This window comes from Chionomys nivalis, chromosome 8, assembly GCF_950005125.1.
Source record: "Chionomys nivalis chromosome 8, mChiNiv1.1, whole genome shotgun sequence".
Lineage (NCBI taxonomy): Eukaryota > Metazoa > Chordata > Mammalia > Rodentia > Cricetidae > Chionomys > Chionomys nivalis.
The window spans coordinates 71,019,455-71,041,969 of record NC_080093.1 but is presented as its reverse complement, the minus strand read 5'-3'; the positions used below and the strand labels follow the sequence as shown (position 1 = coordinate 71,041,969).

The 22,515-nt window shown below is 51.5% G+C and overlaps 1 protein-coding gene across 1 annotated transcript in view; it reads right to left on the bottom strand.

Annotated features, from left to right (window-relative positions):
* Positions 1–2,389: 2,389 nt before the first annotated feature.
* Gsg1l (GSG1 like) overlaps positions 2,390–22,515 on the bottom strand; it is a 193,241-nt gene continuing 173,115 nt past the window's right edge. Inside the window, exons 6-7 of the mRNA XM_057780068.1 lie at positions 16,874–16,944; positions 2,390–4,997 (exon numbers count right to left, since the gene is read on the bottom strand). Of these exons, the coding sequence (XP_057636051.1) occupies positions 4,900–4,997; positions 16,874–16,944 (169 nt within the window). The 3' untranslated portion in view covers positions 2,390–4,899. The remainder of the gene's footprint in view (positions 4,998–16,873; positions 16,945–22,515) is intronic.

Sequence of the window (22,515 nt, the reverse complement as noted above, 5' to 3'; positions counted from 1 at the left end):
CACACACACTCACACTCATCCACACACTGTGTTGCCGGTAAGAAGCATGGCCTCTGTCCTGTGGGGCAGACGCTGGCCAGGCTGTCCCCTAGATCCACCCAGTCCCTTAGACCCTGCTTGGCCCAGATCCTGCCTCTGGGGGACATACAGAGCGGCCTCATCTGGTGATGGAGCCAGTGAGGGTGTTCACACTGTGGCTGCCCAGAACCAGGCCAGGCGAGTGAGGCTAGATGGAGAAATAGCCTAGGGTAGTGCTCTTCAGATGTCCCCATGGCCCCTTTGTTCTGCTGGCTTTCATCTTCGCAGCCAGGAGATGAAGTCGGGGAGCACATGAAGGAGCAGGTGTGTGGCAGCAGTGCTCACAAGGAGGCCCCAACCCTGAGGACTGCTACAGGCTGGGGAGTTTGGAGAGGGCTGCATTCCCACTAGTGCCCAGGGCTGTCTCTCAGCTCACAGCCCTGGCATACGGGCAGCTCTTGGCAGCCTTGTTTCATAGGAACAGCAACAACACCAATGGTAGCCAACACATTTGAGGCTGGCTCGCTGCCAGGGAGCTGGGCCTGTGGGAGGTGGACACTGGTCCTCATTTGCTGTGGGTACCCTTCTCCCAGCACACTGCATGCTGGGCCATGGGTCTGTGGCCAGAAGACCTGGGTTCAAGTGCAGATTCCACCATCCTCTCTTCCCCAATCCAAAGCACCTTCTCATGAGCCACCCTGGCTGTGTTACCACAATGGAGCTTAGGCCCTGACCCAGGATCCCCTGCACAGCAGTGGCACCTTCTTCCAGGAGCTGTCCCAGCATCCAGAGCTTGGGTCTCACAATGCATCCCTCTCAGGAGACACTCAGCCAAGTCTCCTAGTGACCATCATTTCATGTACAGACTTAAGAGCAGGATGCACAGACCTCGGGCTGGATATCACTGGCAGGGACTCTTTCCCGGAACAATAAGCCTGCCCCTGAGTTCCAGGATGTGCTCGGCCTCAGTTGATTGCTCCAAAAGCATCTCGTAGCCACTGACTGGACAGAGAGCCACCTTCCACTCCACTCCTACCCTGTCTTTGCGGCAGGACGGTCCCCTTTCTGCCAGTCTGAGACTCTTCACCCAGCTTGCTCCCTCCCCAGCGGAGGGAGAAGAAGAGACACCCCAGGCGGCCCTATTGCAGCTTGGCCTACTTCCTCCCTCTTCCTGGTCACACAGCTTGGCTAGGTCCACAGCCATCAGCAAATCCCAGTCCTCCAAGAAAGCGAAGGTGATAGTGCAGGAGTGGGGTGGAGAGTCGTCCAGGAAGGACTGGCCAGGGGACAGAAGCTGTGCTCCCTATGGGTCTGCATCCAGCCCTCCTGACTCTGTGGTTTTTTTGTATGGGTTACGTGGGTGGGTAACCTCCTGGGATGATATGTTTCTCCATTGTGTTACCCCGTGGCAGCACCGTGTGCAGCTGTGTTCCATGTGTGCACGTCCTCTGGTGACTCCTTTTCAGAGGGGGCCAACTGCAAATGTGCAACGGGGCAGGATTCACACCCAGCCTGTCCAAGTGCGCATCAGGATGCTTGGTGCAGCCCTCACTTCCTCCCTTGCAGCAGCGGCTCCTGCCAGCCTCGTCCTCAGGCCTGGCAGCAAAGGCCCATGAATCAAGCTGACATTTCCATTACCTAGGAGATGAGTATATGACCGGGTCTGGGTGCTGCGGTGGGGGTGGGGTGGCAGGGTGCCCACTCATCAAGACCACAAACCAGGAAAGAAGTGGAGACTGGGACCTGCCCATCAGCTTTGGCCAAGGAAAATTGCCGTGGGCAGATGAGGGCATCAGGGAGCCTGCAGCCTTGGTCTGAGGATGGGGTTGTGTCGTGTACCCAGACGTAGGTATGGATATTGTGCATTTCCTAGCGTGGTCTCTGTAAACTGTCAGCCTGGCCAAGGTCAGCTTCTGAAGCTCAGTGGCCAGATGTGGTCCAGACTTGGGAAGGATAACAGCTCAGAGTGTGGAACAACGATGCTAAGCCCATTCAGACCAGCCCTCTGCCTCCCTTCCTGTACTCTGGGTGGTTTGTGGCCCCTCCCGGGGTTTCAGACCAGATGGGACCTCCTGGTTGTGGCTCCAGGAAGGACACACAGTGGTGTTAACTCCCAGCAGGAAGAAAACCCTTCAGAAGGTGACTGTGAGACCCATGACATCACTAACCTGGAACTGCTTCCTTTTCTCTAGCCAGCAGCCTTCCTGCTGCACTGGGGGACAGTTGGGTTCCAGCCGCTTCCCTGAAGGACCCAAAGCTTCCTGGCCCCATGCTCATTCTCTCTCCCTTCCCTCCTGACAATGGCCCCCTTTCCGATCACCCACATACCATAATCACAGACCACTTGCATGATTATTTATTTAGCATTTTTCTTTAAGCCAGCTCTTTTTACTGAAATGCCTATTATGGTTCATTCTAAGTCGCAACGCTTGACTCTGGAGCGTGGACACGCCCACACAGTTTTCTAATACACATTTACATAGACACAGCTATTAAAATAGATGACAGATTGGCAACTAAAATCGTTTCCTGGGCCTCCTGGGGCCCATGATCGAATCACAGGGTCCCTGGATGACCATCAAGACCTACAAGGTTCCTGGTGGTGGGCCAGATTCTAGACCAGTGACCTCGCCCGGGACCCCTCAGAGTGGCTCCCACTCCGCACAAGGCCAGTGTTGCAGCTCCCCGTGCTGGCCCTCTGCTGCCTTCATAGCTGCGCAGGACTCTGCCCAGGCCAACTTCGTCTCCCCCACAGCTGCCCACACCTACCGTGTGAGTGCAGAGTAGGAGAGAGGCACCCTCAGAGTGGCTGAGCACAGCACACATGAACACAGAAGTGTGGGGTCCCCCCTTTGCCCCCAGGCGCTCATTTCTGCATTCCTGTGCCCTCCTCCCACACCTGACCCTCCTCCACAACCTCTCTGCTCAGCCACAGCACCTTCTCTCTAGCCCAGATCTGGGGTGACTTCCTAGACTACACATCTTGGCTAGCCCCACTCTGCCCAGAGCCCCCAGCTGTCCCCAGGATAAACTGTGGGCCCCTCCTGAAGCTCTGAGTCCTCTCTCCAGCCTCCTTCCACCCTCACAGCCCCATCTTCCTCCACGCTTGTCATTTGGACCATTTGAAAGGCCTCTCCTGTCCTGCTCTGCCCTCCACAACCTGACACCAGCAACACGGCTTGGGTGTCATTCCCTTCATCACCTATCAATCACTCAGGTGGTCTCCAACAGGCCCTGCCTCAGCCCCATGGCCCCGTTTCCCCTCACTGACATGATGGCAGGGTGCTCTCCATGATCCAGACTCTGTGTCATCCTCCAGCAGCTGTAAGAGGTAGATAGAGTGAAGACTCCCATCTGTAGGGGAAGGCCCCCAGTGCTGAGGAGACAGGACTTGATGCTAGGCAGCCTGACCCCAGGGCGGGTACCACACCCAGCACACACACACACACACACACACACACACACACTGTCATCTCCCATTTCATCACTTGTCTGCTTCTCCAGACATTGCAGTGGCACCCAGTAGTGGGCACATAGAAAACACCTGTATGCAGACAGTTGCACGGATGAGTAGCTGGGTGATGAAGACGGCTGGTGCATCGGCGGATAACTGACAAGAGGAATGGCAATGAAGGATAATGGATAGGTAGATCGTGGGTGAATGGATAATTGAGGACAGAGAGATGGATGATCTATTCGTGGTTAATGGATAGATGGACAGGTGAATGGATGCTGGATGGGTGGATAGGATGGATGGTTGGATAGGTGATGATGGATGCATGCTGCTAAATGGATGAGTGAATAGATGGATGGATCATAAATGTATGGATGGATGTTGGCTAACTGGGTTGTGGTACATGGATGGGTGCTGGGCAAATGATGGATGATGGATCATGTGTTGGATAGATGACGGTGGGTGAATGTTGGCTAAATGGATGGGTGGTGGGTGGGTGGGTAATGGCTGGAGAAGACCACATTCTGCCTCGCTCCGCCAATCTCTAGAAATCCTTCAGGGCAGGATGGGTCCTCTTGGGAGACTTAACTGGGAGCGAGTCTGATTTAAATTCACTCTCCTGCTTGTCAGCTCTAATCCCAAGCAAGAAACTTCGCTCTCTGGACCCCAAACTCTCACGGTCAAGACAGGAATTGTTTTTCACCAGGCAGATGAGCCAGAACTTTTATGTAAAGTGGCCATAGACACAGGGTAAAAGATCCCCAGGGTCAGGGTGGTGCCACACTGCTGAGGTTCCCGAACACATGTCCCCCTCCAGCTCCTGGCCTGCTGTTCCTACCATGCTCGGGACTCTGGTACTCTGCCCACCCGTCTCTAGCCTGACCTCCCCAGGCCATCGATGGATGTTTGGCCCTGACTTCAGTGCCCAGGGCTCACACCTCCAGGGCAGGGTGATGATGAGGGAGCCAGCCCACACACAGCAAGAGAACAGGTTCAACAAGTATTTATTGAGCCCCTGCTGTGTGCCTGCTGTGACCCCTGCAGAGGCAGTCACTGCCTCTCCATCAATAAGCCCTGCTCGCTGTCCCCACAGGGCCCTGCCTCTCTGGGCATCTGCTTGGCTTTGTGTCTGATCGTGGGTGTCCGGCGTTCAATGGTCAATGCCCATGTCCTTCCTGGCTTCCCAGCTGGGTGGGGCTCTAAGCGTTGCGGTGGCTGCTGCCTCCAAGTCTCTGTGCAGCCCGTACAGTCCCTCTGGCCTGCCTGACCCGTCTGTGGGTCCCCAAGACCCAGGCAGCGGTGGCAGTATAGGCCTGGTGTCTCCATGACTGGAGAGCTGAGTCCACAGCACACACACCAGGCTTCCATGTCCTGTGGGAGGGGTAGTGCCAGCAATGGCAGGAAGGCAGGGGCTGGCTTGGGTCACATCACACCCAGTGCCCCAGGACCCAGCACTGACGGTTTAGCTCTGCTGCCTCATGAGCTGAGCTCCGTGGCCAGGAGTCTCCCATGTGTGGCTGGTGCCCTGCAAGAGACAAGGCAGACATTACTGACAGTGGCCGTCTTCCACCTCTGCCAACTTAGCCTCTGGCCCAGCCTTAGCTTCCATCGGCTCCTGTCAACCCACCATGCTGCATGGCCCACCACCGTCCATGGACTCCCCAGCACATGGAACCCCAGCCTGTGCTTGCTGCCCGCCAGTGTATCCCACCAGACCCCTCGCACACAGCCTGCTCACCCACCCAAACCCACGCATGCCCCTCTCACCCACCAGCCCCCTGCAGCCCATCATTCCCTTTCACTCCACTGCACACCTCCCAGCCCTCTCTCTACACCTACGTCTGCTGCGATCTAGACACTGGGGTTCTAACCCTTGCACTCACAGGCACACCCACCAACAGTCTGCCACTCTGTCTGCCCTACCCGTGTGTGTGTGTGTTCATAGGCTCAATGGTGCATATCAGACTGACCTCCCATCCCTACCATCTAGTCACTCCCTACAACTGTCCTTTAACCCTCCTCCCAGCAGGTTCACTGAGTCCTCCCTACCCCATTTACCATCCACCCACCCACCCATCCATCCCAGTCCCTTACCCTACCGCCTCTCCACCTTTCCATCCAACCACCATAGCCAGGCTCCTCATGGGCCCGGAGGCACCTCAGAAGGAGTGTGGGCCAGAAGGTACTAGGAGTGGGTGATTCCACACCCCCTAGGTTTCATTCCGCACCCCAATAGTGAGTATGCATTGGTAAGCCCAAGTTAACCTTGAACACATTGTCCCCACCCAACCCCTGCCACTGCCCTGCATTTAGAGACCTGGCAAGCTGAAGGACAGCCCTTCCCCATCCCACACACTCCCTCTTGTGCCCGGTTAGTTCTTGGCTCTACTCCCACCTTCCCTCAGGAGCCTCTTCGAAGTCCCTCTGATGTACCCAAGCCATCCCTGTCACTCATTGAGGACCACCATTCAGTGTCCTGGCACCTGCCATCCAGCGGAATCCTCCAGAGCAAGCTCAAACTGGTCCCTCATGAGGAGCCTGCCCTGACATCCTCCCCTGCCTGTCAGACCAAAATGCTGTCCCCGTATTATCTAAGAATCCACCCCAGCTCAACAGCTGGGTCAGTGAGGCAGCCATATGGAGCTAGACAGGCCAGTGCTTCCAACCGTCTCCTGAAGAGTCCCTGTGCTTTCCACTCTGAGCTCCAGCATATGGAGGCATCCTCCAGGGTCAGACAGCTCTTGGAGAGAACCCATCAGGATGAGATTCTGAGCAGACACTTGCAAACCTCTCAGGACAGAGCTCACTGCCCGTCCGTCCCAAGGCACTGGCCGTTCAGTGCTGCACTCTGGATGCAGAAGTTGGCACGGGCATGAGGAGGTTGTCATTTTGTTCTTTCGGCTTTTCTCCCCTTCTGTTTTTAATATTCCTTAATGTTACTGTTTTGTACATTTTGCTGTATTTTTAAAGGAGTGAAAAACATTTTGCAAACATTCTGGAATCATTTGGCCTTGGGGGAGGAACATTTGTTCTGGCCCCAGCTACCAAAACAGTTGCAGTCTTTGAATGAGCTTGTTGCCAACATAAAGGTGTTTGGTTTTTTGTTTGTTTGTTTGTTTGTTTGTTTGTTTTCTCACTCTCTCTCTTCTAATGAGAAGCAAATATTTGGTGCATAGAAACGTTTGGCTGTTTTTCTAAATGAGTATTTAGAAATGACTGTAACTGCTCTCACAGGAGCCAGCAGGCAGAACGGCAAATGGGAGCAGAGAAAGTGGTTCTGTGGTTTTGAAGGAGGAGCAGGCAGCATTCACCTCACTCCCAGGGATAAAATGAGGCTTTCTGACCCCTCGCTCTATGTGGCAACCCCATCATGGATTGAGGCTCCCCTCATTCTCTCACCTTCTAGAAGGTGCTCAGGGCCCAGGGCCATTGGCGTTAGGTCTCATCAGCCTGGAAAAATCCTCCCTGACTCCCTTTTCTCCTTCTCTCCTGGTTCCTTCACTTGAAGAGCATCCTCAGCCACAAAGGCTTTGTGCTGGGATTTGGGGATCCCAGCTCAACACTGCTTCTAGACCCAAGATGATGCCACAAGTGGGGACAGAAGCAACCTGCTGCACTTCAGACAACATTACCACAGGAAATCTGGGTTCAGATCTTCCAGAAGGTTCAGAGACACTGAAATTTCTGATTTCAAAATAAAACTGTCTGGCTTTACATGATGACAATTAGCGTGTTTAAAATATTTTCAGGGATACTATAGGCCATAAAGCCTGACTTCACCCAAGGGAGGCTGTCTGTGCTGCCTGATTGTTTCCCAGCCTGTCTTTGTGGACCCTGTCCTGTAATTTCCCACACCCTGTCCTCTGCTGGAAATGCCCTCTGGTGTGTCACTAAAAACTATCCCTACTCTCATCCCGTATTTCCTGTGCTCTCTTTCCTGGGAAACACTGAAGGGACCCCGGGTGAAGGCCCCTCCCTGATCCTGCTCTCACCCCCACCCCATCCTCTAGAGCAACTTACCTGGGTGGGGCCATCTATACGTCCAGATGGGAGCCCATAACCCACTGGCTTTTGTCCTGGCCCATACAAATCCTAAGCTGATATTTTCTTAAGAAATGAAGCCAAGGAAAGGGAAGGGGGGCTTCTGAGCTAGGGGTGCTCTCCTCTACCATGGTATCTGACATGTGTATATGATATAGCAGCTCTGTCCGGTCTTCCTCTTCTGATACAGGCTAAAGCGATAAAACTATACTTAGTTCTGATGGTCAAAGGTTCAAATCCATGCTCTATCAGACTCAAGCTATATGAAATGTGTGCATGTGTATGCAAGATCAGGTGTAGGTGCACATACGCGTGTGTGGTGCATGTACGCGTGTGTGCACATGTTCAAGCATGTGTGCTATGTGTGGGTACATGTGCATGTGTATTCATGGGTGGAGGGATGTGTGGGTGAGTGTTTGCTGTGTGTTAATGTCCACACATATGCTCGAATGCATCTATGTTTGTGTTCATGTGTGTGCACATGTTCAAATGCATATATATGTGTGTGTTGTGTTCATATGTGAGTGCACATGCATTCATTCTCATCTTTATGGATGCCAGAGGTCAGTATCAAGTATCTCTCCTTCTTCCCTTCTGTATTACTTTTGGGGTCAGTCTTTCTCAGAGTCTGGAGGGCACCAGTTCTCGACTGACAGCCAGTGTGAGTCCATAGCTTTTCCTCTCTACCTCTACTCCCAGTGCTGAGTTCACAAGCACACCCTTATTCCTAGCCATTCGATAAGGGTGCTGAGTATCTGAGGTCTTCAGATATGACAAGTACTTTGCCAGCTGAGCCATCTCTTAGCCCATGTCCCATCCCACTTTGGTTTTTTGAAATAGGGTTTCTCTGTGTAGACCTGGCTGTCCTGGAACTCACTCTGTAGACCAGGCTGGCCTAGAACTCACAGTGATCTGCCTGCCTCTGCCTCCTGGGTGCTGAGATCAAAGGTGTGTGCCACCACCACCCTTTCACCTATGCGCATTTTAAAAGCTGTGTGATTTTTGGCAGGTGGCTTCACCTCTCTGAGCCTAAGCAGAAAGATGTGAGATGAGACACAGAGGCATTAGAAGGCCCAGCTGGCCCCTTCAGCACCTGGCCTCTGAGTATCCAACAGGACTGGGCTCTCTTCACAGACAGAAATGTAAGTTCTTACTTGGAGAGAAATCATCTCAGGTCCCACTGGAAGGGTTTGTAGCACAGGGTCCTTGTTTCTTCTTACACCCTAACCCCACCCTAAACTTAGCCGATGTGTACAAGGCTCTAGAAACATGATTTTTCATTATTTTTTATTTTCTTTGTTATTGTTTATTTATTTCTGAGATAGGTTATCACTGTGGTGAGAAGCTAGCCTCAACCTTATGATCCTCCTGCCTCAAATTACGTTGGATTAAAGGCCATCACATCCAGACCCTTTCTTTCAAACTGATATCAAAACACGGACACACGTAACATCTGACCTGCTCCAGCCCAAGCACCTGATCCCTCTGTGCCAATATGTTTTGATCTTTCCTGAGGGCACAAAGGTCCATCTTCCCGCTCCAGGACCTGCTCATGGGATTAGGCTACATCTGCTAGTACAGCTTGGGCTCATCAGGGTGGGAGGCCCTTCCAGACCAAGGATGTCAGTGCTGCCAGGAATGTGTGCATGGGGAAACTAGGGCACTCAGGAAGGAACTGACTGCCCAGAATCGCTTTGTGACTGCTAGAATGTGGGTAGGAGGCTCCAAAGGTGGACAAGTGGCTGATTCAGTGGATCTCATAGTTGCCTAAATTAGTGGAGGGCCTGGGGCCTTTAGGAAGCAGTTTCTCTCTCCCTCTTTCTCTCTCCCTCTCCTTCCCTCCCTCTTCCTTTCCTTCCCTCCCTCTCTCTTTCTCTCCCTCTCCCTTTCCCTACATCCCTCTACATCTCCCTCTCCTTCTCTCTCTCTCCCTCCATCCCTCTCCATCTCCCCCCCTCTCTCTCCCTCACTCCATCCCTCTCCATCTCCCCCCCTCTCTCTCCCTCACTCCATCTCTCTCCATCTCCCTCTCCTTCTCTCCTCTCTCCCTCCATCCCTCTCCCTCTCCCTCCCTCTTTGTCTCTCCCCTCCCTCTCTCCCTCTCTGTCTCCCTCTCCTTCTCTCTCTCTGGTGGGGGGTAGGTGGTGACTAGAGTGTGCAGCACCCACTGTCCGAGGTTCTGAAATTCACCTTCTAGGACTCAAGGCTCCCCTTTAGTCTCTAGTACCTCAAGCTAACCTCAGGTCCTAGCAGGGCTGAGGATATAGCTCAGTTAGCAGAGCACTTGCTGAGGTCAATCCCCAACACCTTGTCAACTGGATATGGGGACACACACCTATAATTCCATCTCTCTGGAGGTAGAAGCATGAGGATCAGAAGTTCAAGGTCATCCTTGGTTACATAGAAAGTTAGAGACCATCCCAGGCTACATGAGATCCTTGTAAAGGAAAGAGAAAGACAGAAAGATATAGAAAGACAAACAGACACAGAGAGAATGTGTAGGGGATGATGGAGAAAGAAATTAAGGCTAATGTTGAGGCACCTGGCTTTGGTGACCCAGCAGCTAGAGACACTATCGTGTCTTAAATGAGCCAACGTCAGTGTGGCCCTAACTCTCCATATGCCGCTACCATGAGGTGGCTCCAGATGCACCATGGCATCGACAATTTCAGTCCCCATTTCCTCCAGTCACAGCAGGACAAAGGCCAGCTCTGCTGGTGTGCACAGTGGGCTCCTAGCCACTGCCTCCCTGCTGATGGTACTTCTGCTGGATGAATGATGTAGGTTCAAGACAAAAAACAGGCTTACACGGACCCATGTGAGAGGGAGGGGATGTGTCTGTGGAGGGTTTTGTGCTGTGTCTGGGGCCTTGTGCCTCTGAACTATCACTGACCCTGCTCTCTTCCTCATACCTGAGATCAGGCATGTTTGGGCATCTTCCCCAGAAACACCAAGCCCTTGGATCTTTTATTAGGCATTTGTCCCCAGTGAGACAGGCACATATGGGGACCACTTCCTGCCTTCCTAGATGCTTATAGGGAGGGGACAGAGACAGCACAGCTATGAGAGATGACAGCAACCCTAGCACAGTTGTCCCTGTCACCTGGGATCAGGTGCTGTGATCTGCACCCTGTAAGGCAGGTCCTGGCTGTTGCTGCACCCATTCAGAGCTGAGAGACCTTGGGGAAGTAATCTGTCCAAGGTGTTGGCACTGGGATTTGAGCCCTAAACCCTGGACTCACAAGTACCATGAAATCTTGATTGTCAGTACACTAGACTGAGAGATGCCTAGGAGATTGGGGCGCTTGTGGGTATGTTTCTAGAACCATTAGATCACCAGGGCCCTGACCAATGTGTCCAGTTAATTCACCGATGAATTAAAAATCTGCATAGACTGTTGGGTGGGGTAAAGTTGGGGAAGGTGAAGCCTGCTTGAAGAAGGTGGGTCACTGGGGCGAGCCATTCAAGGGTATGTTGACCCTAGTCCTGTACTGTTTCTACGTCCTTGCTGTGAAAAGGAGTGACCCTTCCCCCATATGTCCATCTACCATGATGCTCTGCCTCAGCCAGGCTCACAGCAACAAGGCCAAGTTGCCATGGACTGACACCTCTGAAACCGCAAGCCCAAATTAACCTGCCTCCCATAGGCTGCTTCTGTATGGTGTTTGTCTCGGAAATGGGGGTCTGACATGTTGGCCCTTTCACTCCCGCAGCAGCAGACGGTAGCGCGTGGAGATGCACACAGCTCTCGATGTGGGGATGCCAGGTGGTAGTGGCCGTTCCCAGACCCGGCAAGTGGACTTTGCAATAGCTCCAGATTCTACTGCAGTTTATTTACCGCCCTGTTGGAGGGCAGGGACAAATCGTTTCAGGCAGAAGTGACAAGGTATCAAATAGATTCTTGGCAGGCTGGAAAGCTTTTAAGAGGTGTGAGTGCCCAGCAATCTTGCCATGGGGGGAAGGTAAGCAAGGCACAGCAACAGAAGAAGGGGTGACGGCACCAGGTGCAGAGGCCCACTCTCCCCGTCTCTAAGGTTTTAGGAGTCTGTCACAAGACATATCATACTTTACAAGCAAGGCTCCCACACCTCTCCAGCCAAGGAATTGACTCTCCAGAGAAATGTACAGATTCTTCTGTTTGCTTGGCTTCTGAGACATACCGAGACACTATGTCACCCAGGCTGGCCTCAAACTTGTAATCCTCTTGCCTTATCTGTGCTTGGTGCTGCGCTGCAGCAGCCTGTGTTTTAATGAGAATTCCAAAGTGTTTCTTGGTAACGGGCGTGGCTAGAATACTATTTCCTTGGAACAAACATCATACAAATAGGAAAGCATCAGCATTGGCTAGCGTAGAGGTGGTCAGGCTTGTGACAGTCCCTAGAGCCAAGTTCCTTTACGGCAAGACAGACGCTTCTGACTTCACAGGGACCAAGCAGGTTAAATTGTTACCAGAACCGCGGGGGAACCTGCCGTGGGGATACGCTGCAATATCAACACTCCGGTAGGGAGAGAGTGGAAATGAGCAAGTTAGCCAGGGGCTCAGAGAGAGGGAGTGAACCACAGACAATATGGAAGAGGTTCCTGGGGAATGCTGTGCCACCCTTGCGGCGGGCAGGGAGGGGCCTGGCTCTGGAGCTGGGATGATGAAGTCAGGCTCATGGATGAAGGAGACTAAAGCAAAGATTCCCACCTTCACGCTGCTGGGTGGCCCAGCCTGTGACCCAGGCAGACAGCTGCAGGCAAGAACGGCTCTGAACTGGGTCCCTGATCAGTGCGCCCCATCGGCACAGGTAAACTGTTTGGAAGGCAGACTTATGTGGGACCAGACCCACACACCTGTGGTCCCAGTTCAGATGGTGGAGGCAGGAAGATTGCAAGTTTAAGGCCAGCCTGGGCTACATAGGGAGCTGCTGCCTCAACACAAAACGCAGAATCCCAGCTTGAGCCCGGATCATTTTTTGTTCAACTCTCCACCCCAGCGTGACACCAAATGGGACCCCTGACCTCCAGATGGCAGGTCTCAGAGGTCCTCAGACTGCATGTCCGTCTGTGCCTAGCAAATTGGCCTTGATATTTATTTTGAAAATATGGTCTGGTCTGCTTCCATTTTAATAACAGGAGGGACACTGGAAGTGTTCTATTGAATTTGATTTTGATCTAATCAAAACGCCAAGTTGCTCTGGGCCCACACACAAAAAAAAATCTCCCTTAAAATTCGCTCTGCTGTTCTGAGGGCAGCTGTAGCCAAAGCCCATGCAGACAGCGTTCCCACAAGCTGTCTCTGTGCCCAGCAAGCAACAAGCTCCTTCAGAGCCCTGCCTCTCAGACACACTTGGCAAATCAAACGCTTGTCCCGGGCATCATACTTGACAGAAGCCAGGAGCTGCAAACCCCAACTGCCCCAGAGGATGACACAGACACCCAGATCGGATGGCAGCATCGCTTCCGTCAAATGTCACACCTGATGTGCTCCTGAGCTAGCTGGTGGCACTGAAAAGCCCCAAAGGTGGGTTTCAAAGGCAGCGTCTCCCCGGGAGCAAAAAGACGGTGGCAGTTTCTGTATCATAGAAGGATGGAGGGGAAGAAGACAGCAATCTTGGCAGCAGTCAGCAGAAGTAAAAGAAAGTTTATATAACTCTTCACATCAGAGTAGTTGCTTGGGGAGGAAGCGGCGGGAGACACGCAGAGGTGTAGGGGCACCGACTGAGCACCAACTGGATGCTACTCACCGACCTGGTCTATAGACACAGGCAATATGGACAAGGTGTTTATCAGAGAGATGTGAGAAATGGGAGCCACGTGCATAACAAAACGTTAAGCTGGAGAGGGACAAATGCTGGAAAGAAAAGAGCGTTAGAGAGCGAGCGCAGGTATACCAAGGCCCCCAGAAGGGAAAGAGCTTGGCATGGTGTAGCTATTGCCCAAAGTGACAAGAGAGAAGAGAGAGGAAGGTGGGGAGACGGGGGCTCGGGGAGCCTATATGGAGCAGAATGTCTACGTGCCAGGCTGCGTTTCATCACAGACTAGATAAAGTGAGGTCACTGCTCAGTAAAGTTGCCTGGTAATTCTTCCTTCTTCCGCCCTCTGGATGGATCAGTCATCAGAGAGCTAGCAGGCAGGAGCTTTTCAGAGCGCACGCAGCAAGTGTTTAATAACGTGGCTCCCTGACACCCTCCTCCCCCATGCCTCCTGCCGACAAGCTGTCCCCGGCAGGAACTGAGCAGCTGCTTCACGAGGAAATATTGCAAAACTCGCCCAGGCGGTTCCAAAATATTTTCTGGGCAGCAACCCCGCAGCTGCTAAGAGGCCGGGTTCTGGGGACCGGCTGCTTCTCTAGGCTGTTAGCACTTTGCCCTTGCTGGGCCCCCATCCTCAGGACCCCGCCTGGGGAGACGGGTCCACACAGATGGTTCCTCCACACTACTGAGCCTACATGCCCTCCCGACTATACGATGTTGGATAAGCCCCAGTCTTTTGGTTTGTTGTGACAGGGTCTCACTATGCTGGACAGGTTGGCCTCTAACTTACGATCTTTCTGCCTTGAACTATGAATATTGGGATGACAGGAATGTTCCACCATGCCTAACCAGAGCTATTTTTAGCCTCCCCAGGATTCCTTGTCTTGTGTGCCATGGGGTTAAATTGACTCCATGAGTGAGAGAGCTCATTCTCTCTAGCCCCTGTGCTGTGCCCGAGATAAGGTGGCACACTCTGATGTCACCGGGGACATCAGCAGGGACCCCACTGTGGCTCTCACCACACTATGCAGTAACAGTATGGATCTTGCTTTGTTTGTCTCTCTGTGTCTGGGGCCCACAGAAGTCCATGAGTAGTGAGAGTGAATGAATGAATGAATGAATGAATGAGTGAATGAATGAGTAAAGGAACAAGTGAATGCCTTTTGAGCATCACAGAATCAGTCTCTTCAGATAAACGGATTCTTTCCTTGGGTACCTATCCTCTGTACTCTGGTGGTCCCCAGAAGCCCCAGGAAGGAGTGCAGCTATCTCTACCAACTGCCCTGATGAAGGACACATGAACATAGATGCTTGGGCACTAGGCTCTTTTCTCACCCTGGGAAGACAAGGTAGAGAAAGTCTTCCTACTTGCTTCTTGGAGCCCTAGGGCACAGCTCCCCATACCTGCCCTTCTCCACAGAAGACCTTGTAGTCCCTCAGTGCCAGCTGCCCTGTTTGCATCCCTCCTATGGGCCTGTGATCTCCTTCCATCTGGCCTCTACCTCAGAGATGCCCACCTCCACAGCCCATAGACTCAACATCTGCAAAGTCTCAAGGTTTCTTGCCAAACTCTTCTGTTGGCAGTCACACACACCTTTGAAGGGTCCCACAGAAGTTCTGTGCAACCCCACGGCTCCTTTCTCCCTGCCCTTGCATCAATGTGTGTGGTCATGGGAGCACACCTGCCAAGCGCCTGTTAGCTAGTTCATGATTTTACATTCTGGCAGCCACCTTCAATGACCCACAGAGCCCTTGCCACAGCTGGGGCAGTACCAGGCCTGTGTCACTGCTCTTATGTTCTCTGCTAGAGCCGATGAGTTGCCATCCCTATTCCAACTTGTGATGTCTGGATTCCCTAAGCAAAACAGTTCTGCGGATGCAGCTTTGTTATTGTCATTGTGAGTGTGCATATATGTGTTGTGTGCATGTGTGTGCATGAGTGTGCATGAATATATGTGTGAGTGTATGAGTATGCATGTAAGTGTGCAAATGTGTGTGAGTGTGTATGTGTGACAGCATGTGTGTGTGTATGTGTGTGTGAGCATGTGTGAGAGAAAGAGAGAGAGAGAAAGAGAGAGAGAGAGAGAGAGAGAGAGAGAGAGAGAGAGAGAGAGAGAAGAGAATATGGTGTCCGGGTCTGTTCCCATAGAAGCCCAGTCTGAGCCACTCTGACAATGTCATCAAAAAGCTCTCAAATCCATGCTTCTCTCTGGCCACACTCAGACCACTGCCATGTCTCCTAGGAAAGAGGGACTTACCCAGCCTCCAAACTGGCCTGCCTACAGCTTGCACTGCCCTCTACCTCTGGCTCTGAGCTCACTGCAGAGGCGTGTGCACAGAGAGAAAGGCTAAAGGCAAAGGTAGAAAGGTCAACAGAGACCTTCAACAAATGAGGTGGGCAGTGGGTCCAGCAATAGATAGATGATAGATAACAGGTGGAGAGATAGTGAGAGGTGACAGATATAGATGGGTAGATAGAGATAGATGATAATGATAGACAGATGATAGATAACAGGTGGAGAGATAGTGAGAGGTGACAGATATATAGATGGGTAGATAGAGATAGATGATAATGATAGACAGATGATAGATAGATAGACAGACAGACAGACAGATAGATGATAGATAGATAGATAGATAGATAGATAGATAGATAGATAGAGGACTGTTAACTAGATAAATAATAGACATATAGATAGATAAATAGGAAGATGATAGATAGATAGAGATAGATGATAATTAGATAGATAGATATATACATAGATAGATAGATGATAGATATAGAGATAGATGATTGTTAACTAGATAAATAATAGATAGACAGGCAGATAGACAGATGGACAGACACATAGATACATTGAGACAGATGATGTGAATGAGGAGAACACTGAGGGTCGAGGACTCGGACTTTAGACTCAGCTCCCAGCACTCCTGGCCTCCCAGCATAGTGACCCAGGTATAGATGGAAGCCTCCAGAACATCTTCAAAGATCTAAGAGGTTTATGCTGACTGGCACGGCTGTGTGGCCTGCAGCAACTCACTCTACCTCTCTGAGGTTGAATTTGCTCCTATGCTAAGGAAGCTTCTTGACAGGGGAGTGAGGGGTCAGCAGGATCATGAGATGAGGCCTGAAAAACACCCATGTTGAGATGGAACGGGCAGAGAAAAATAGCTCACTGAAACGGAACCACCTCACTTGCCATCTTCACCGGCAGTCGGCTCACTGAGATGTAAGCACCTCACCTGCCATATTCACCGGCAGTCAGCTTACTGAAACAGAACCACCACACCTGCCATCTTCAGCGGCTCGTTCTCTTCTGATGTGAGAAAGACCCTCAGCTCTGCCTCCCTTTGATGGCTGGAGCTGACGTTTGTTCTTATGGCTGCCAAGCATCCTTCCTAATATGTCCGTCCGCATGAGACAGATGAATGCACCCATATTCCCCAAGCAAACCTGTCCCCTCCCTGCCTCGGCAGGTCCCACCCAGGGCTAATCTCAAAAGCTGTTGGTGAAGTCAGGCCAGGCCTGGGGCTGCTGGCCTCAGTTTAGTCTGTGATGTGTGTCTAGGGGAGGATGCTAGTGCGGGGTCCCCAGTCCCCTGTGAGCACAGGAAGCACTTACGGGTGGGGTATCTCTCGTGGCGGCAGGCGAGGCGGAAGTCTTCGTCTTCACTCACATCCCCCTTCTCAATCCTGGAAAGAAACAAGAACACCACAAAGCTGGAAAGAGGGGGCAGGCAGAGCTGTGGGCACCCAGGGCCTGAGGGGCACAGTGCCCACTTTTTACCTGTGCCCACAGATCTTTACGTGAGCCCTGCGAGATGGATACCACTTTCCCATTTATGGGTAAGAAAATGAGGCATCCGGGGGACAACTAAGACATAAAACAATCAGTGAGCATCCACATGGCCAGGGCTCGCTCTCTCTCTCTCTCTCTCTCTCTCTCTCTCTCTCTCTCTCACACACACACACACACACACACACACACACACACATGGAGAGGATAGGGAGGGAGAGAGAAGGGAAAGAATGAGGGGGAAAAGGGGCAGTGAAGGGAGAGAGGGAGGAGGGAGAAGGGGATCATCCTATACACGTATATAAGAAAAATAAAGTCCTGCCAGTAGGTTGGTTGTTGTCAGCCCCTGGCTGAGCCCAGTGGGTCTCCGCTTCGCTACTGATAGAAGCTACCCATTAGGAGTCTTAAACCCCTTGTGGGCTAGCCTCACACTCTCTCCTCATTTCTTCCTTTCCTCCTTCCTTTCTCACACAGTGCCAGGACCTGGCCTTCAGTTCTTGAAGCAACTATAGAGGCATTAGTGTTGTTATTAATGAGCATAGCAGAGACCACAGTGTGGTGGCTGCTATCACTAATACAGCAATGACCACTGTGCCCACCAAACACATAAGGAAAATGAGGTACAGGGTCACACTGCCTTGTCACTGATTAACTGAACACCACAATTCCTCCCTCCCCAGTGTGCCAGGTCTCCAGATGTCCAAAGTCTCTCTGCCCCTGTATTTTCCTGCTATAAGCAGACACTTAACCCCAAAAGTCTGCAGAAGGGTGGTCAAGCCCTCACCCAGACCGGCCTTAAGGCGTAACCCTTCCCTTTAAGGCACAAGCTCTGCCCCAGCCCTACTGAGCCTGCGGATACGGGACTTCGCTGGAGACTCTGCCAGAACTGACGCTCTGAGAGGAAACCCGCTCTATAGAAGGGCTGCACAGGAGGCTGAGGCAAAGAGATCATGAGTTGGAAAGCAAGGCACCACCATCTCAACGAAGGTTAAGAGGAGGAAGAAGAAAAGTGAAGCGGGAAAATGTGGCACTGAGACCCAGCAGGCTAGGCCTTGACTCCCAGGTTGTCAGGTTCGGTGCCACCTCAGCCTCCAAGCCCCTGCTGTCCCCACAGAGCGGCTGTTCCTGGTCACAACATCCCCCCAGGGACATCAAGCTCTTGTTTGAAAACAGCTGCAAATGTCACGAGGTGACCCATCTTTGATTTGAGTAGAAATTTTCTGGGAAATACATCGCCCTGTGTTCACCTTTTAAAGAATGGCAGGCGCTGTCTCAGGAGACCTAGAAAGTACCCTCAAGAGCTGACAGGGCCTCGGTGGAATCTGCACTCTGGCGGGTGGCAGGTGGGACCGGGCACCTTGGATGTGGCATATGCACCCTCCTGGGCCTCAGGTTCCCTGAGTTTTGTCTCCATCTTGTTCTGACTGCTTAGGTTTGCGATGTCCCTCGTCCTCCCCCTCTCTTCCTTCCTCTGATGAGTAGATATACACTAGCTTTTGCTTAAGGCTGTGGCCAGTGCTGGACAAATTCATCAATCTGTCCAGAATTTCCATCACCTCTTGCCCCATAACTGTCAGTCGTCCCTTGTCTCAGCAGCAGCTCTGTCACTGTGAAGCTCCAGTCACACTGTCACTGTGAAGCTCCTGTCACAGACGGGCACTTCTTTGCCATGTTGGCCCATGTGCTCTTCTTCCACCCCAGTTAGCTCTCTTGCTGACATTTGCCTCGAGATTCTTGGCTTTTGTTTGTTTGTTTGTTTTGTTTTGAGACAAGGTCTCATTACTTTAGCTGGCATTGAACTTGAGATCCTCTTGCCTCTGGCTTCCTGAATGTGGATGACAGACCTGCTCTTCCTTGTTTTGAAGGCAACAAAGGAAAGACTTAGAATTGTCAAGGCTCTGGTCCAGGGTCAGTGGACTACAGGCAGTTGCAGCCTCCTGCCCCAGAAGTCACTGAGTTGCTCTACCTGGGCCCAAGGGCAGTCATAACTCAAGCTAAGAGCCGGATCCTGAAAGTGAAGGAGTCACAAGGGAGGGTGGTAGTGCAGAGGTGCCAAGACCACCCACATCTGCCTCTCTAAGAGGAAGAAGAGCCCAGAGCACTGCAGACCTCTGTGTGGAGGGACCCATCATCAGCTTTCCCTCATTCCCTCATGCTCTCTATTGCACAATGTCCCATCAGCGACATCCTCAAAGCCAGCTTCCTTTCCCTGACCCCAGACCGGTGTTTCCAGCCACTGCCTCCATCTGACCTATCTGTGAGAAAGGCTTCTTTCCTCTCTATTTTCAGCACACCTTGAATGCCCCTCCCCACCCTCCAGATGTTCCTTCTTCCATTGTTTCCCGCCCTAAGGATTGCCCTCTGCTCTCTGCCTTCCCTTCCAGTGCTGCTGTAGATCAGCAGTGTCGATGATGTCATCCTTGGAGCAGGACAAGGATGTGGCTGTCTCCTGGGTGTCGTTCCTAAAACCTGGGGCCGCAGTCCTCCTAGGAATAACAATTTTAAGGGTACCCCAGTCCAGAGCGGTAGCTGCAAGGAGTCACTGGGAAGTCCCATCAAAGCCCCTTCAAAGGAATATGGGAAGGCAGAGCCAAGACTCAGAAGTCACAGATTCAGAAGACATTCTTAGAAGACAAAGAGCACACTGATTTTAAATGATCAATTTAGAAAGGAATGAAGGATAGAATTAGAAGAAATAAAAGAAATAAATGACCCCGTAGATAGCAAATTAAGATCCATAACATCCCACCAAAAGGACAGTTGCAAGAAAGGGGGAGGTAGATGGGTTTTAAAAAGATGTTATTTTCGACTTTTTTCTCCTTTCTTTTGCATGATAGAGTCATTTGGAATATAACAGGAAAGAGCAGTTCCCCACAGTGCTCACGCTCTGGCCTGGTCTTTAGGGGTGGTTAATTTTGTCTCGTTTCTGCAAAGAGGCCTGCAGACGCCTTGTGAATGGCAAGGGTAGAAATCATTCCCTGGAAATACAGGAACTCCCCAGCATCAGTCCCATCAGATCACCAATTCTCCATCACACCTTTGATCTCCACAGGCTTCCTCCCACCGCAAGGCCCCAAGGACAGTGTGATGACCTCCTTATTTGTAGGAGAAGACTCTTCCACCATCATGGAAAGTGCTTCTACGGGGGAGGGGCACAATAGGCAGTCATCAAGCCAGGAAGCCTGTGGTATGATCATGCCTTCCTGCTCAAATGCCCAGAGTGCACGCAGATCAAAGACCCTGGGCAGGAAAAGAAGCAGACAGATCACACGGGACATTTCCATGATGTTCTGGGGACCCTGGAAGCCCTGTTAAGGATCTGGATAGAAAGGTGGGTCCATTATTCTGATCACATTAGAGTGTTACAGAGCAATGGCTGCTTGGAGAATAGATTCTAGAGTCACAAAATGGCCAGGAAGAGGTGAGGGGATTGCTGGGTTCACCCAGCTGAGTGTGAGGTGACTCAGCCTTACCCAAGTGACCAAGGGTGGAGGTGGGAGGAGAAAACTACAGCCACCCCCACTTATCTACAGGAAGCACCCTGAGACTTCAGTGGCTCCTGAAGCCCGGGGCTTTGCAAATCCTATACAGCAGACTGTTTTCCCTCTGTACAAACCCATGAGAAAGTTAATTCATAAATCAGGCACAGTGAGAGATTAACAATAAGATCTGATAATAAAGCATTAAAAACTTTTATTTCAAGACATAATCTCATGATGTAGCCCAGGCTAACCTTGAATTCACAGTCTTCCTGCCTCCATCTCCCAAGGGTTGGAATTATTAAGTTTGTGTCTAGCTAAAAATAAAAGCACTGAGAACAAGAAGTAAGAAATAAAAAAAAATAACTATTTAAAACTTGGTCCAGGTCTTTAACTCTAGCACTCAGGAGGTAGAAGTGGGTGCATTTCTTCATGTCCAAGCTAGTCTGATCTTTATAGAGAGTTCCAGGCTAGCCAAGGCTATAAAGTGAGATGCTGGGAGGGGTGTATTTAAAGTTTATGGTGTGCTGGATTCTATAAGTTTCCATGTGTTTCTGTGGCTCCCTAAAGCTGCAGAAGGGGCATGTAGTTAGGGAGGCTGTGGGGGTTTAGTCACCAGGGAGTGGAACTGTTTGAGAAGAATCAGAAGGATTAGAAGGTGTGGCTTTGTTGGAGGAAGTGTGTAGGGGGTGGGATTGGAGGTTTCAAAAAGTTGACACTAAGCCCAGTGTTTCTATTTGAGGCCTATGGATCAGGATGGAGCTCTCAACTACTGCTCTAGTGCCATGCTTCCTGCCATGACAATCAAGGACTAAGCCTCTGAAACTGTAAACCTGCCCCAATTAAATGCTTTCTTCTGTAAGCATTGCCTTGGTCATGGTGTCTCTTCATAGCAAGAGGGAGAAAACGGGGACTAAGAGAGAGGCCTAGTGTAGCTGTGGGGAGAACACTCTCTTGGGGTGAAGAAGAGCTGTGGAACCAGGGGCCCATCAGAACTTGACCATTCCAGCACACCTTTAACCTCAGCACTTAGGAGGCAGAGGCAGGTGGATCTCTGTGAGTTCGAGGCCAGCCTGGTCTGAAGAGTGAGTTCCAGGACAGCCAGGCTATGCAGAGAAACCTCTCAAAAAAACAAAACAAAACACACAATGCCCCCCCCCCCAAAAAACAGCAAAAAACAAAAACAAAAGTAGAACTTGGCTATTCCATGTTTTCGCTAGCTGGGACACCTATGAAAAGAGACGTGCAACAAGGACAGAGAGACCAGTAAACTGGACTGGGTTTGGAGGGCAAGCTCAGTGAGTGAGTCTGGCCATGTCATTGGAGGTAACTTTGAGAAGCTGAAGTAGGAAGTACAACAGCAACAAGAAGTGGGCTTCTGAGATGTGGGGGTTCTTGGCCCTGTGGTCACTGAGGGAAGAAGAAGATGGCTGATCCAGGCTAACAGGTGAAGGAGGGCAAGAAACAAGAAAGCAGACAGTACCTACAGTGTTCCCGCTCTGGTCTGATCTTTGTGTGTGGTGAGTTTTGCCATACTGTTGTGTTTCAAAGTCCTACAAACACCTTGGAAATGGAAAGGCTAGAAATCGCTCCCTGGAAAAGCATTAGAAAGCATAGGAGGGGGACTGATGAGTGGGGTTGGCTGAAGGGAGGGTCTACAGAATCCGGGCAGCAGATCTTTGAAGTCAGGGCTGGGCTATTATGCCACATAGTGTGTTGAACTGTCTGCTGAGAGCACTTCAGTGGGTCGAGGAGGGCCTGGGAGACAGATTGGTGTGGGTAGTGTCTTGAGTGGGAAGTGAGAATGGGAGAGAAGTCTTCAATGCATCCCGGGAGGGAGCAGAAGAAGGGACTGCGGTGGTGGGGGCGGACTCAGCACACCCTCTGGGACGGCTGAGATGTGTGGTCACTCGGAAGGCAGAGGTACCCTGTGACACCCAGAACAGCTTGCTTTGTGAGCATCTGGGAAACTCAGTGAGAGCTGTCTTT